The sequence below is a fragment of the Grammomys surdaster genome, unplaced genomic scaffold, assembly GCF_004785775.1.
Source record: "Grammomys surdaster isolate TR1022 unplaced genomic scaffold, NIH_TR_1.0 83010, whole genome shotgun sequence".
In the NCBI taxonomy this organism is placed as follows: domain Eukaryota; kingdom Metazoa; phylum Chordata; class Mammalia; order Rodentia; family Muridae; genus Grammomys; species Grammomys surdaster.
Genome location: NW_021607144.1, coordinates 1 through 12,939, shown reverse-complemented (window position 1 = coordinate 12,939; position 12,939 = coordinate 1). Strand labels below are relative to the sequence as shown.

At 49.3% G+C, this 12,939-nt stretch overlaps 1 protein-coding gene across 1 annotated transcript; it reads left to right on the top strand.

Annotated features, from left to right (window-relative positions):
• Positions 1-471: 471 nt before the first annotated feature.
• Positions 472-8,591, top strand: LOC114635298 (cytokine receptor common subunit beta-like; the record flags this gene model as incomplete). The annotated part of the gene is made up of 8 exons (XM_028783953.1): positions 472-607; positions 820-977; positions 2,272-2,402; positions 3,148-3,307; positions 3,789-3,879; positions 4,083-4,140; positions 4,803-4,906; positions 5,514-8,591. Coding segments are annotated over 8 exons (1,955 nt in total), but the record flags the coding sequence as incomplete, so codon positions are not given.
• Positions 8,592-12,939: the final 4,348 nt, after the last annotated feature.

Below are 12,939 nucleotides of genomic sequence, written 5' to 3'. Positions count from 1 at the left end.
AGAAGGGGAGACAGGCTAGACCTAAGTGGGGCTCCAGGATCTCCCTTGCCTCATCCTCATTGCCTCACACCAGGCCTGTGTCCCCAGTACTCTAGCTGGGCCACTCTGTCTCACACACGCTTGGCTCTGTGGCAACATCCATGTTCTGTTAATGGCTGCTATGCAGTCATGACTGCAATAGCAGCAGCATAGACCTGTGTGTTTCCAAGTGCTGGGCTGTTTGTAGGGTCGCCTATGTTTCTGAGTTCATTCTGACACTCAACATTTAGAGCGGGTCCACCTCTTCCAAGATGGGGCAGAGATACCTGATTCTTTTCAAGCTGGGGACACGCGGCAGGCAGGCTCAGAGCAGAGTCAGGCTGATGTCCCCAGCCAGGTTCTGCTGCCCTCAAGAACCTCTTCTCTGTGAGTAACCTGGTGCCCCAAACAGTGAGAGAGGGCAGGCTGACTGAGGGAGCGTGTATTCCACAGGAGACAAGGCCCAGCCACAGAACCTTCAGTGCTTCTTTGATGGGGTCCAGTCCCTCAACTGCTCCTGGGATGTGTGGACCCAGATAACTGGCTCTATTTCCTTTGGACTGTTCTACCGCCCCAGCCCTGAAGCTCTGTGAGTGTCCCCTGTCCATCTTCTACCGCCCCAGCCCTGCAGCTCCGTGAGTGTCCTCTGTCCGTCTTCTGCCACCCCAACCCTGCAGCTCCATGAGTGTCCCCTGTCCGTCTGGCCTTGCTTCTTCTTATCCCCAGGAGCGGACCTCTTCAAGGTCTTACCTGGGTCTGGCATTCCCCAACCCTGCTCTCAGCTCAACCGTACTTCCCCAGGGAGAAGAGATGCTCTCCAGTGGTGAAGGAGCTGCAGACCAGCCTCTACACCCGCTACCACTGCCGTCTAACCGTGCCTGACCCCAGTGTGCACAACCAGTACACTGTCTCTGTTAAGCACCTGGTACTGGGGAAGTTCATCAGCAGCTTTGACCACAGTGAGTTTGCCCTGCCTCTGCATGTCTTCCCAGTACTACAGGGGTCCATTGGGTCACCTTAATAAACACAGGGACCTCTTTGGCATCGTTGTGTTTGCCACTTTCAAAGATTTGCAGATTTTTCACTCACAGTGATGAAATATCTCTTCTTGGATTGGGTGTGTGTCTCAATGGGTAAGAGCAATTGATGAACAGGCATGAGGACCTGAGTTCAAATCCCAGCACCCAAATTTAAAAAAAAATGAGCGTGCTCATATGCACCAGACTTGCTAGCCCATGCTGATTTCAGGCAACTCCCACAGTCACTGAAGCAGCAAAGTGGAGGTCCTAAAAGGGAAAAATGGAGACAGAGCTCTCCACTCTCCAGTCTTTATCTTCCACAGACTCAGTTTTCCCATGTGTAAAATGGGGATAATGAAAGGACTTCACAGAGGAAAGTGGAGGATGGAGTGAGGGAGTGTGTTGCCCAGGGCTGGAACAGTGGATGGACGAGGGAGAACACCATGGGTTTTTTTCATACTTGAAACACAAGCAGGGAAGCATGAACAAGCTCTGGGCAACCCAGGCTTACCTCAGTTGCTCCCCCTACCCTAGGGACTAACATGGAAGAGCACTGTGATGTGGTAATGATGGGCGTTTGCCTTGGTTACTTTTTTATTGCTATGGCAAGATATCATGACCAAGGCAACTTATAGAAGAGAGTTTACTTTGGGATTATGGTTCCAGTGGGTGAGAGTTCATGGTGCAGAGCAGTTATAGCAAGGTCCAGGGGCCGGAAGCTGGAGAAGGGGCTGAGAGCTCACGTCTTTCATTGCTTGCTTGCTTGCTTGCTTGGTTATTGAATGGTTGGCTAGTTGGTCTTTCAAGACAGAGTTTCTCTCTGTAGCTCTGGCTGTCCTGAATCTCACCTCGTAGACCAGGCTAACCTCACGTCCATGTAGATCCACCTGCCTGATTCCCAAGTGCTAGAACTAAAGGCTTGTGTCACCATGCTCACATCTTGAATCACAAGCCAAAGGCAAAGTACAACTAAAGACCCCACCCCATGCCACAGTGACACACCTCTTCCAATGAGACCATACCCCCTCCTCCTTCCCAAACAGTTCAAACTGGGAACCAGACCAGGGACTCAAACATATGAACCTATGTGACCCTTCTCATTCAAAGAGCCACAGAGTTCAAAGAAGTCAAAGTGTCTGGGGTTAGGGATATTGGTCCAGAGTGAAGAGTGTCTTTGACCAGCTTGGATACTCTGCTGGGGGGACGACATTCCCTGAAATTTTCTTCCCTCCAGTCCAGATGCAGCCTCCAACCCTCAACCTGACCAAGAGCAGAGACAGCTACAGCTTGCGTTGGGAAACTCAGAAAAACCTTTCAGATATGACATTCGAGATCCAGTTCAAGAAGAAATTTGACAGCTGGGAGGTGAGATCCACGACCAGGGGGACGTTATAAACAGGAAGGAAAGGAAAGAATACATTCTAGGGAGCCCTATTTGCCAGGAACCTGACCCCTGTGACTTAGGACCCACATGGTCAATAGGCAACAGTCCAATTTCTTGATGAAAGATTCAGGCTCAGAGAGGTGACATGACATGGTCACATGGCCAGTACTCCCCTAAACTGAGGGCAAGACTGGCAGAGTTATGGAATGAAGACTTCAAAGAATACCAAGGCCTGAGTACATTTCATCCCTAGAACGTTATCTGACTCCATGGTATAGCGGCTGAGGACAAGTCCTGCCCGGCACACTTCCCACACATGCAGAGGCCTGCCACCTACATGCTGACCCTGGGGCTCCACAGAGCCTACAGCAGGGCCAGTCAGTCAGGACTCTAACTTCACACAGGAAGTGGGGAAACAGGCCAGCAGAGTCTGTAGAAAGTCAGTCTTGACCCCCAACTCATAGCCTAGGATCCAGCAAACTAGCATGATGTTCCTGGATCAGACAGACATTGGGAGGCGGAGAGAGCCTGGTCTTGAGCCTGGATGCAGCTCTCGGGGATGGAAGAGGTGGCATCTGGGGCCACAACAGTGGTTGGTACAGTAGGCTCTGGACTGGCATCCTGGACTTGACTAGAGATTTGATGGATCTGGAGGGAGCTGCAGGGAAGGCAGCTGAGCCCCTGAACCTGGCTAGCAGCTGAACTCCAGCATATCTGCCACTGCAGGACAGCAAGAGAGAGAAACTAAATAGTGCTCACAGCATGAACCTGCCACAGCTGGAACCTGCCACCACATACTGTGCCAGGGTGAGAGTCAAGCCCTTCAACAAGTACTATGGGCTCTGGAGTGAGTGGAGCAATGAGTACACTTGGACAACTGACTGGGGTATGTCCCTCGGCCACCACCATACTCCTGGGACAGCTCTACTGACCAGGACAAGGGAGGCTGGAGAGCCACTCTTCCCTGTGGTCAGCCCTGTTGAAAGAGTGACAGCCACTCTGTCAGAAGGAGGGCTGGAGCCACAAGCTCAGGAGATGGGGAGGAAGGGGACTTACAGAAGGCCAGGGTGATGCCAGAGGGACCTTCTGAGGCAAACTTTCTCATCTTCTCTGAACCTGCCTGGATCAGAATGCTGCTTATTTCAGAAATTCCCCCCAGTTGCCAAACTCAGTGATCCCCTGTCCCACAGGGTATTGCTGCTGCTTAAAGCAGAATGCCCTCATAGTGAGCACGTGGTACAGACCCAGGGTTTGTGGTTCTTCCCAGGTCTCTGTCCTTTTTCACAGAGAGACTGGGGACACTAGCCTTCTCCTCTAGCCTGCATCTTGTGCCTCCCACCTAATGCTGCTTCTCTTTGTTGAACAAGTGATGCCCACGCTGTGGATAGTCCTCATCCCCGTCTTTCTCATGCTCATCATGCTCCTGGCCCTCCGCTTTGGCTGTGTCTATGGGTACAGGTAAGTGCAGTCTGTGGGCAGAGGGAAGAGGAATCCAGACTCTGGGGTCACGGGGATGACACAGCTGGCCACACTAGCATTCCCAGCCTACCATTTACACCCCTGGTGTCAGTTTTCACTCAATATATGGGCACAGAAGTAGCTGTCCCAGTGGTCTCTGGAACCTTGCATACACTGGGCCCCACCCTCCTGCTGTCTTCCAGGCTGTACAGGAAGTGGAAGGAGAAAATCCCCAACCCCAGCAAGAGCCTCCTGTTCCAGGTAGGAAGACAGGTCCTGCTGCTGACTCCCTGTCCCATTACTGTCACAGTGGGGAAGGGTGGGAGAGCTGGAAGGGTAGGCCAGCAGGAGGTGGATCTCTGGTGCTGCTTGTGTACCCTAAGGAAAAGGAGTCTCCCAAATTGCCCTGAGTTCTGTCTGGAGCCACAGACAGAATGAAAAGCACTCTCCTGCACAAGATAGCTCAGGAGAGTCTTCTCCTGGGGATAGAGAGGGTGCTGAGGGGCTCCAGGTCAGGACTTAATCCTAGCACAGCAAGATGCCTCTGAGCTGGTGGGAGAGCTCTCTACAGCCAGGGTCTATTCAGAGGGTGAGTTCCTGAGACTGGAATGTGAAGGACAGAAGGACAGGGCTGTCCATTTCTCACAGAACAATGGCCATGGGTAGACACCTGGGCAATGAGAGAAGAAACTCTGGGGAGCAACATGGCTGCCCCCGACAGGAGCTTTAGAGATAAGGGAATTCACAACCCCTAGGATGCCTCTCTGTTTCCTGGAGTCAGAGGCCTGAACCTGGACCCACCAAGGGAGCATTCTTTCTGTGTATGGAGCTTATGGAAGACACCATGTCCACAGGCTGTCACCCTCTTTCCCCTCCTTCATGAGGTGCCACATTCACAGACATAAATGTTCTTCCCTTTCTAGGATGGAGGTAAAGGACTCTGGCTCGCTGGCAGCATGGCAGCTTTCACCCCTAAGAACCCCACTGCCCAGGAGCCACAGAGCAACCTTTTCATTGAACAACTGGGGTGAGTAGATGGGCTCTGAACCTGGGAGAGCCTATGGAGGCAACCTTCCTGTGCTGCACATCAGGGTAGCCGTGGGCCTCTGAGTAGATGATAGGAGATGATGCCCACTGTTGCAAGTGGCACTCCAGGGAGACATGAGGAAGATTTTCTTTTTCTAACTCCGAGGTTAGGTTGAAACAGACAAGGAACCAGAAGTAGCATCCTGGAGCATGAAGCCACTTCTTGCCAGGTTACCTATGTAATCCCTGCATTGCAATGTCCTCATGGGAGGCTGAAGACTGCATCCGTGCTAAGCCAGGATGCTCCCTGGCTACTGTCAGGAAGTCAGTAGCCAAGAATGGTACAGAGGCATGTGTGAACCCGGCCCTGAAGGTGGTGAGCTGCAAGGAGCAGAAGAGAGTAAAAGTTAGGATGGTGGTGTGAACTGAGCCCTGGGCACACGAACCCTTGGGACACTGGACACACACCATGTCATTCACAGGGTCTCATGCCTCAGTGCTTACTGTGAGGCCTAGAGGGGGGATCAGGCCTTCCAAGGAGCCTCACCTGCTCTGGGTATACGCTAAACATCTAAGTACCGCATCTCTGCCTACATTGTCCCTCACAGGGTGTCATATACACATTTGGAGGACAATGAAGTGTCACCTCTCACCATAGTGGACCCTAACATGGTTCAAGATCCACCATCTGGGCCTGACACAACCCCAGCCGCCTCATCCGAACCCACAGAGCAGCCTTCCGATGTTCAAGAAGACCCACCAACTCCTTCTGGCAGGCCTAGGAAGAAAATTCCCAGCTTTGACTTCAATGGCCCCTACCTGGGGCCTCCCCAATCCAACTCCCTGCCTGATCTCCCAGGCCAGCTGGTTTCCCCCCAGGTGGGTGGGAGCCTGAAGCCAGCACTGCCAGGCTCCTTGGAGTACATGTGTCTGCCCCCTGGAGGACAAGTGCAACTGGTCCCATTGTCCCAGGTGATGGGGAAGGGCCAGGCTGTGGACATACAGTGTGGGTCCAGCCTGGAGACCACAGGGAGCCCTTCCATGGACCCAAAGGAGAGCCCTCCAGTTGAGCTGAGGGTAGAGGAACAGGAGCCAAGGGACAACCCAGTGACTCTTCCCATATACACTGGGTTCCCTGAGGACAGTATGATGGCCTCTGATTATGTCACCCCTGCAGATCTGGTGCTCACTCTGCCCACAGAGCCCCTGTCTACCTCTCTGGGCCCCTCCCTAGGGTTCCCCTCAGCACAAAGCTCCAGTCTCTGTCTTGAGCTGCCCAGGGTCCCCAGTGGAAGCCCAGCTCTTGGGCCACCAGAATTTGAGGACTATGTGGCGCTTCCTCCAAGCATGAGCCACCCTGCCATGTCCCCTCCTGGCAATCCTGCTCCTCCTGTGACAAGCAGCCTCACAGTGAGCCCAGGAGAGCCCAGGGAGGAAGTAAGCCCAGCATCCCCACACCATGAAGGCCTCCTTGTTCTTCAGCAGGTTGGGGACTACTGCTTCCTCCCTGGCCTGGGACCCAGTCCCCTCTCACCACACAGTAAGCCACCCTCTCCAGGCCTGTGCCCTGAGGTTGAGGACCTAGACCAGGACTTACCTGTCAAAAAGATTCCCTTCCAACCCATGACCCAGGTGCCAGCCATTCAGTTTTTCAAGTCCCTAAAGCATCAGGACTACCTGTCACTGCCCCCTTGTGACAATAGCCAGCCTGGGAAGGTGTCCTGAGTCTTCTACCTCCCAATCACACCAGCAGCCTTGTGCCTCAGCATGTGGACCTCAGCCAACCATCACCACAGGACCATCACTGAGATGCATGCTCTTCCTTGCTCTCTGCCCTGACACAACAATACCCCACCTGTGCTCTCCTCCTCCCCTCTCTCTTTCCTTCTCCCTCCATGTCCCCCTCCCCCACCATCTCTCTCTCCAGTTTCCTGCCTTCTATGGGATCTTCTTTCCTTCTCCTCTGTCTTCTTGGAGTGGGGATGAGGCCTCTGAGGATGATCCCTGCATCCTCTGTTTCAGGCATAAGAAGTGTTGAGTACAGCTTGTCCACCTCAGGCATCTATAACTTAGCATAGTTCTGTCTTAGTGTAAAAGGTGAGGTTCTCAGTTGACCCCGTTGAGGGGTCAGACTGTAAAACTGAGCAGGCTAATGTCAATACCAGAACAGACATGGTCCTCTATGGTTGTCTGAAGCTCCTGGGGAACCTTGTAGAGGGCACTGAGGACACTTATTACGTACAGAAGTCAGTGATGTGGACAAAGCTGGACACAGCTGTGGCCAGGCTGGAGGGACGAGGGCCCATGGGGAAAGCTGGGTGTCTAGAACTCATGGTCTCAACTGCAGACAAGCCAAGTTGTGGATCTGGGACAGCACACCCGGAGACTTAGTCTAGACAGCTGAGCTGTTCGTTCCTTCTCCCTCCAGAATGCCTGGATACCTCTACTCCCACTGGCCTCAGATAGGGTCTGCTGTGGGACTGTGGTCCTTGGCAACCAGTACCTTCTTGACAAACCAGGCACAATGGCATTATGTCACTCGGTTCTCAGTTGCATAGTTTGCACATGACTTTTGTGTGTGTTTTGAGTATCGGCCTTTTTTTGGTGGTAGGGAAGGGGGGTTGTGAGCTGTGCCCATGAACAATTTTGTCCCTCAGAGTGTCTTCTTTTTTGGATGAGACTGAATAGCTCTTTCCACATGGCCCTTTGTGGGACACACATGTCACCCCCGAATGTTCTAATTTTGTTCAGGAGACACAACAGCTCCCTCAGCAATTATCAGGTCTACATTGCCGTGAGTTGGGTCGCCCAGCAGCACCCTTCTTTTGGGCCATATTTGCAGCGGCCTTTGGTGCAAATATACACGTGCTTTCGTTTACCTCTTTCTAGTTCCTTTTGGATCTAAAGCCTTGAACCGATGGCTTTAACTTTTCTACAACACATGCTTGCTCTGCAGAGATCCGTCTTTATATATTCCATCCACCTGGAGCCAGGGATGTTGTATCATTTCTTCACCTATTTGCTGTCTGTCAGGCACTCCATGATCCATCAAGTCATGAGATGCTTCTGGTCCGTCCCATCTCCTGGCCTCCCTCACTGGATGGCAGCCACAGCTCTTCATATTTGATTTTGACCTGCGGCAGACAGATCAAGTGTTCCTTGGTCTGTGTTCATTGAAGCAAAGGAAACCACTAACATCTTGAAAGCATTTCAGTGGCAATGTTCAACAGCCTGTCAATACTTTCCAAAGTGACCACTCTAGAGAAAAAAACAGGAGAGACCTCAGTATTAAGATATGAACTAAAAAATGCCTTAAGAGGGAACATTGTAATAAAATGTTTACATACAAATACAATAAAACATAGGGGAAAAAGGCCGTGTGTGTGTGTGTGTGTGTGTGTGTGTGCGCGCATGTGCGTGTGCATGCCTGCGAGTGCGTGTGTGTATGTATGTGTGTGTTTTAGAAGGTTGGGGTTGGGGACATTTCCAAATGAGTGCCTTGTCAAGAAACTGAGTTCCATAGGCCCTGGACATTCGATACTCAGGTGCCTGCATCCTCTCAGAGGAGAAGAGCAGAGGACCTGTGGGAGGGACTGTGTTGTAGAGGAGTGGAGAGTGGGGACTGCAATCAGAATGTAAAGTACACAAATAGATTAACTAATGGAAAAATAAAAATATAAACATTATTGAAGTGTTAATAAGGGAACCACAATCATTTAATTTGCTATTTAAAAAGCAAAGCTATATACATTCAAAGACAGTCTAATGGTACTAGCACAACGCCATTCTTCAGGCGGAAAGATGAAATTAAATTCAGACCTTCTACTTCTTACAAAATAAATTCTAATTGTATCAGTTCTGAAGAGTGATCAAAACCACCCTCATTGTATCTGGTTTGGAATCATGAAGTCTTGGGAAGACACAAATATTACATAATTCTTCCAGATTAGTAACACCTAGCATGATATGTATTTCATTGTTGAAATCTGCTCAGGTTGTGGTGTAGCAGTCACCTGATGGAAAGCTGAGGAACTGCTCTGTGGGCAAAGTGCCTGCCGAGTGTGAGGACCCTGGTTCCATCCCTAAAACCCATTTTATTTTTTTTTATTGGATGATTTATTTACATTTCCTATGTTGTCCCCTTACCCCATCCCCCACCACCCCCTCGGAACCCCCAATCCCCTCTCCCCTCCTCCTTCTTCTCTGTGGATGTAACCTCTATCTACCCCCCCCACTCCCACCTCCCCACCCTCAAAATTCCCACCCCCTGGGGCATCCAGCCTTCATGAGGTCAAGGTTCTCTTCTTCCACCTATGCCCAGCAGGGCCCTCCACTTTTACATATTCAGCTGAAGCCCTGGATCCCCCCCTAAGTGCTCCCAGGCTGGTCCTAAAACCCATTTTAAAAAAGGAAAAAAAAGTAGTATGTGGTGATGAATGCCTGTCAACCCAGGCCTGGGAGGTAGAGACAGACAGGTCTCTGAGGGTCACAGGTGGCCAGGCCAGCCTTGCCTAATGGGTGAACCCTGGCATCTCGGTGACAGAAAACAAACAAACAAACAAACAAAAACAAACAAACAAACAAACAAAGCAAATGGCTCCTGAGGAACAACAATTAAGGTTGGCCTCTGGTCGTCACATGCATGTGCACACTCATATACCCTCCATGAACACACACACACACACACACACACACACACAAACTTTAAAAAGTAAATTCTAAAACATTGGAGTTTTAAAACCAGATGCCAGTTAGAGGTCCTGCCCACAACTCTGTTCGTAAAAAGTTAGGCGAGTTCAGAACTGCTGGAGTTCTGAGGCTCACAGATGGGTCAGACCTGAGTTTTGGTGGCAGGTAAGGGGGGTAGATCAAAGGAGACAACCTACAGTATGGGAGGAAGGAGATTCAGCCCAGAGTTGGATAAATTCATGTTAAGAAAGGCTAACAACAAGATACATGGTGGCATGGTGTTTCCAGTGAGAAATTTCATGTCTACTTTGTGGAGGTCAGACCACAGGCCAAATGTAGGACTCTAGAAAAGCCAAATGTTAGATTCTTGTTGTACATAAGACACACATAACACATAAGTGACTCTCCTATGTAGACTTGGGCCTGCCCTCTAGATAGCTCTTGTATATATCTGAGTATTCCTAACTCTTCAAGGACTGAGTATTTCCATCAGGGTACGCTCTGCCTGTGGTGGTGAAGTAGCCAGAGTTGAGAGCACAGAGGGGTCAGGTGTGACGTGGGAGAAAAGTCAGGTGAAGTTGGGCACAACATAAACTGTAAGCATGGCTTGTGTTGTCCCACCCTCGAGAGAGAGGCTTGGGAAGCCTGGGGTCAGAGGCAGGCAGCCCTGTGAGGAAGGGACAGAGACTGAAACATGTAACAGGAAGTCTGTGGGGACAGAATGAAGGCCTGGGAGGTAACAGCAGGGACAGGTAGAGGTGGCTGCCATCTAAAGCTTGGCTAGGGTAGAATGGACTCACATTCAGACCTGATCACTCAGGCGAGACCCAGCAAGCAGAGGGCCTAAGTGCCGACTGTTTGGGTGAACGTCTGCAGGCTGAGGACTGCCAGCCTCAGGAGATAAGAACTGAGGTTTAGTAGCTGCACTTGCTCAAGAGAGAAAAGGAAGTCTACTCAGATACCAGAACACTGGAAACAGCAAGGTGGGTGATCAATTCCCGGATAAGATCGGCCTGGGGAGCCAGGGTTTGCCACAGAGGCTCTGTGGAAGAGCCTTGACTTTTGAGACCCATGTTGTCTAGGATCCTGTCTGGGAGTGTGTGTTATTCCCACTAGGTTTGCCCTTTGCTGCCCTTCCTCAACATCCTAGCATATCAGGTATCTGGTGTCTGCAGCTCCTTAGTATCATGGCTGAGAAATAACAATACATCCCCTGCTCCTGATTGGTTGTTAGGCTAGCAAGAAGGACGGAGTATAAGCATCTGCAGCAGATGAGTGGAAGATGGTTAAACAGGATTTGTAGAAGAGAGGGGCAAAGATCCCATCACATGAAGTTTTCTATGGGCCTCCTACAGGAGCCCAAATTGGGCCTCCCTCATCATGGCCATGGTGGTTCCTGAAGTTTTAGGAGGTGAAACTCGCAGGGGGATAGGAAAGAGATCCCAGGACCCCACTTTTACTCCTGGGACACCCTTTTGAAGAATCTGGGTGTCTTAAACAGTAGACATTTGTCATCTTACAGATTTCTGGACACTGGAAGTCAAAAATCAAGGTGACAGAAAGACCACAATGTCCAGTGTCAAAAGCTAGCTTCAAAGCCAGAGGGTAAACTGAGGCAGGCATAGAGTGGGTAACTGGGGGCCTTTACTAGTAGCAGCCAGCAGGGGTCAGTACTGATAGTAGCTAGAGACTGGGGAAAGAGGGAAAGGGGAAAAGAACCACACACATACATATGTACACTGAGTGGATTCGTATTCAGATAGATATTCATCTATGTGTTCATATATATTCATACAGACACGCATACATACATCAATAAACAGATACATACCCATATGCACATTTGGCAGATGGAACAAACTCCAACGACTTTACTTTTTCTTAGCCTTTCTAGCAGCTAAGACAAAGTTCTCTATGTAAGGAAAAGATTGCCTCATAGCCACAACCTGCATATTCTATAAAAACAATCACAGTGAAAACATACCTTTCAAAAACACATTGAAATCATTACACAAAAGAAATTACAACAGGATTATTGATTAGGTATTTTTGTTTTCAAACTCAGACCTAATTAAACATTTCCCACCAATCTTTCTCCCGACAAGTTCGCCGTAACTCCAAAGCAACAATTTTTTGTCATTGATCAATAAACTTCAAGCAAGCCAGTCTATAGTAGTGAATTTTTTCCTAAGCTTAGCTGACAATTTGCATTTACAAAGAAACAGGACTTATTTTTGAAGCCTTGTTCAAAGGCTAATCATCTGTTCTCTATTCTTATAGAATTATAGAACTATACATATGAAAATATTGTTTTAAATAGAAATAGTATATATTTATAATAACTCATTATAGAATGACATATTCTTTATTCATAGCTCTACCTTTTCATGATGCACACCCAAACCTATGATCCCTAGATCACAAGGTCAAGAAACTCAGACACAGCCTAGAATGAATATTTGCTTTGAACATTAACTTCTCCCAAGCCTACTTTTATCTTCCAAGTGCAAAATAGGCGTGTGGGTGTGAAATCTCACTGCGTTCCTATGCTAACCTATGCAGCCCTCAACAGAGGGATGCATTCTGTTCTTAACTCTAACATTATTAAAACAAATGATCACTTTAAACTTTCTACCAGTTACTCTAACTTCCTAAAGTGATATAAGTCCAATCAGGGATTCTGAAAAATCATTAATTCATCCAAAAATATTGTTTTATGAAAGTCCATCTTCATATTGATCTTCAGGATAATTGCCCAATATAGCAGCCGTCTCCAGGAAGGTCTGCATCCACTGCAGCGCTTCTTGCACGGTGTCTGTCAGTCCAGATAGCTCCAGAGGAATTATGCAGTTTCTTCTAGTTTCTGGCCTTTGCTTGCAATTCTTGGTGACCTTCACATCATAGACATGTCTCTCAGCTTACAGTCACCTTCTCCCTATGTCTTTCAGAATGTCTTCTGTGTTCTGTCATTATGGCCAAATATATAAATTTATAATCACACCAGTTGTGGACAGGTCTGCCCTAAAGCCTCATTTGAACTTGTAAACACCACCTTTTAAAGACAGTGTCTCACTGAGTAGCCTTGGCAGGCCTGGCATTTGCTCTATAGACCAGAGTAGTCTCCAACTCACAGAGATCCACCTGCCTCTGTCTCCTGAGTGCTGGGGAACAACGGCATGTGTCACCATACCTGGGTCCATAAACACTGCATTTGCTGTTGGGGTGGCAGTAGGAGTTTTGACTTTACTTTGACTTTCTGTGAGTGCATTCCTACCCTGATGGATGGGTAGGAGAAGGTAGGAGAGCAAGAAAGCAGGGATGGAAGTGTGTGTGTGTGTGTGTGTG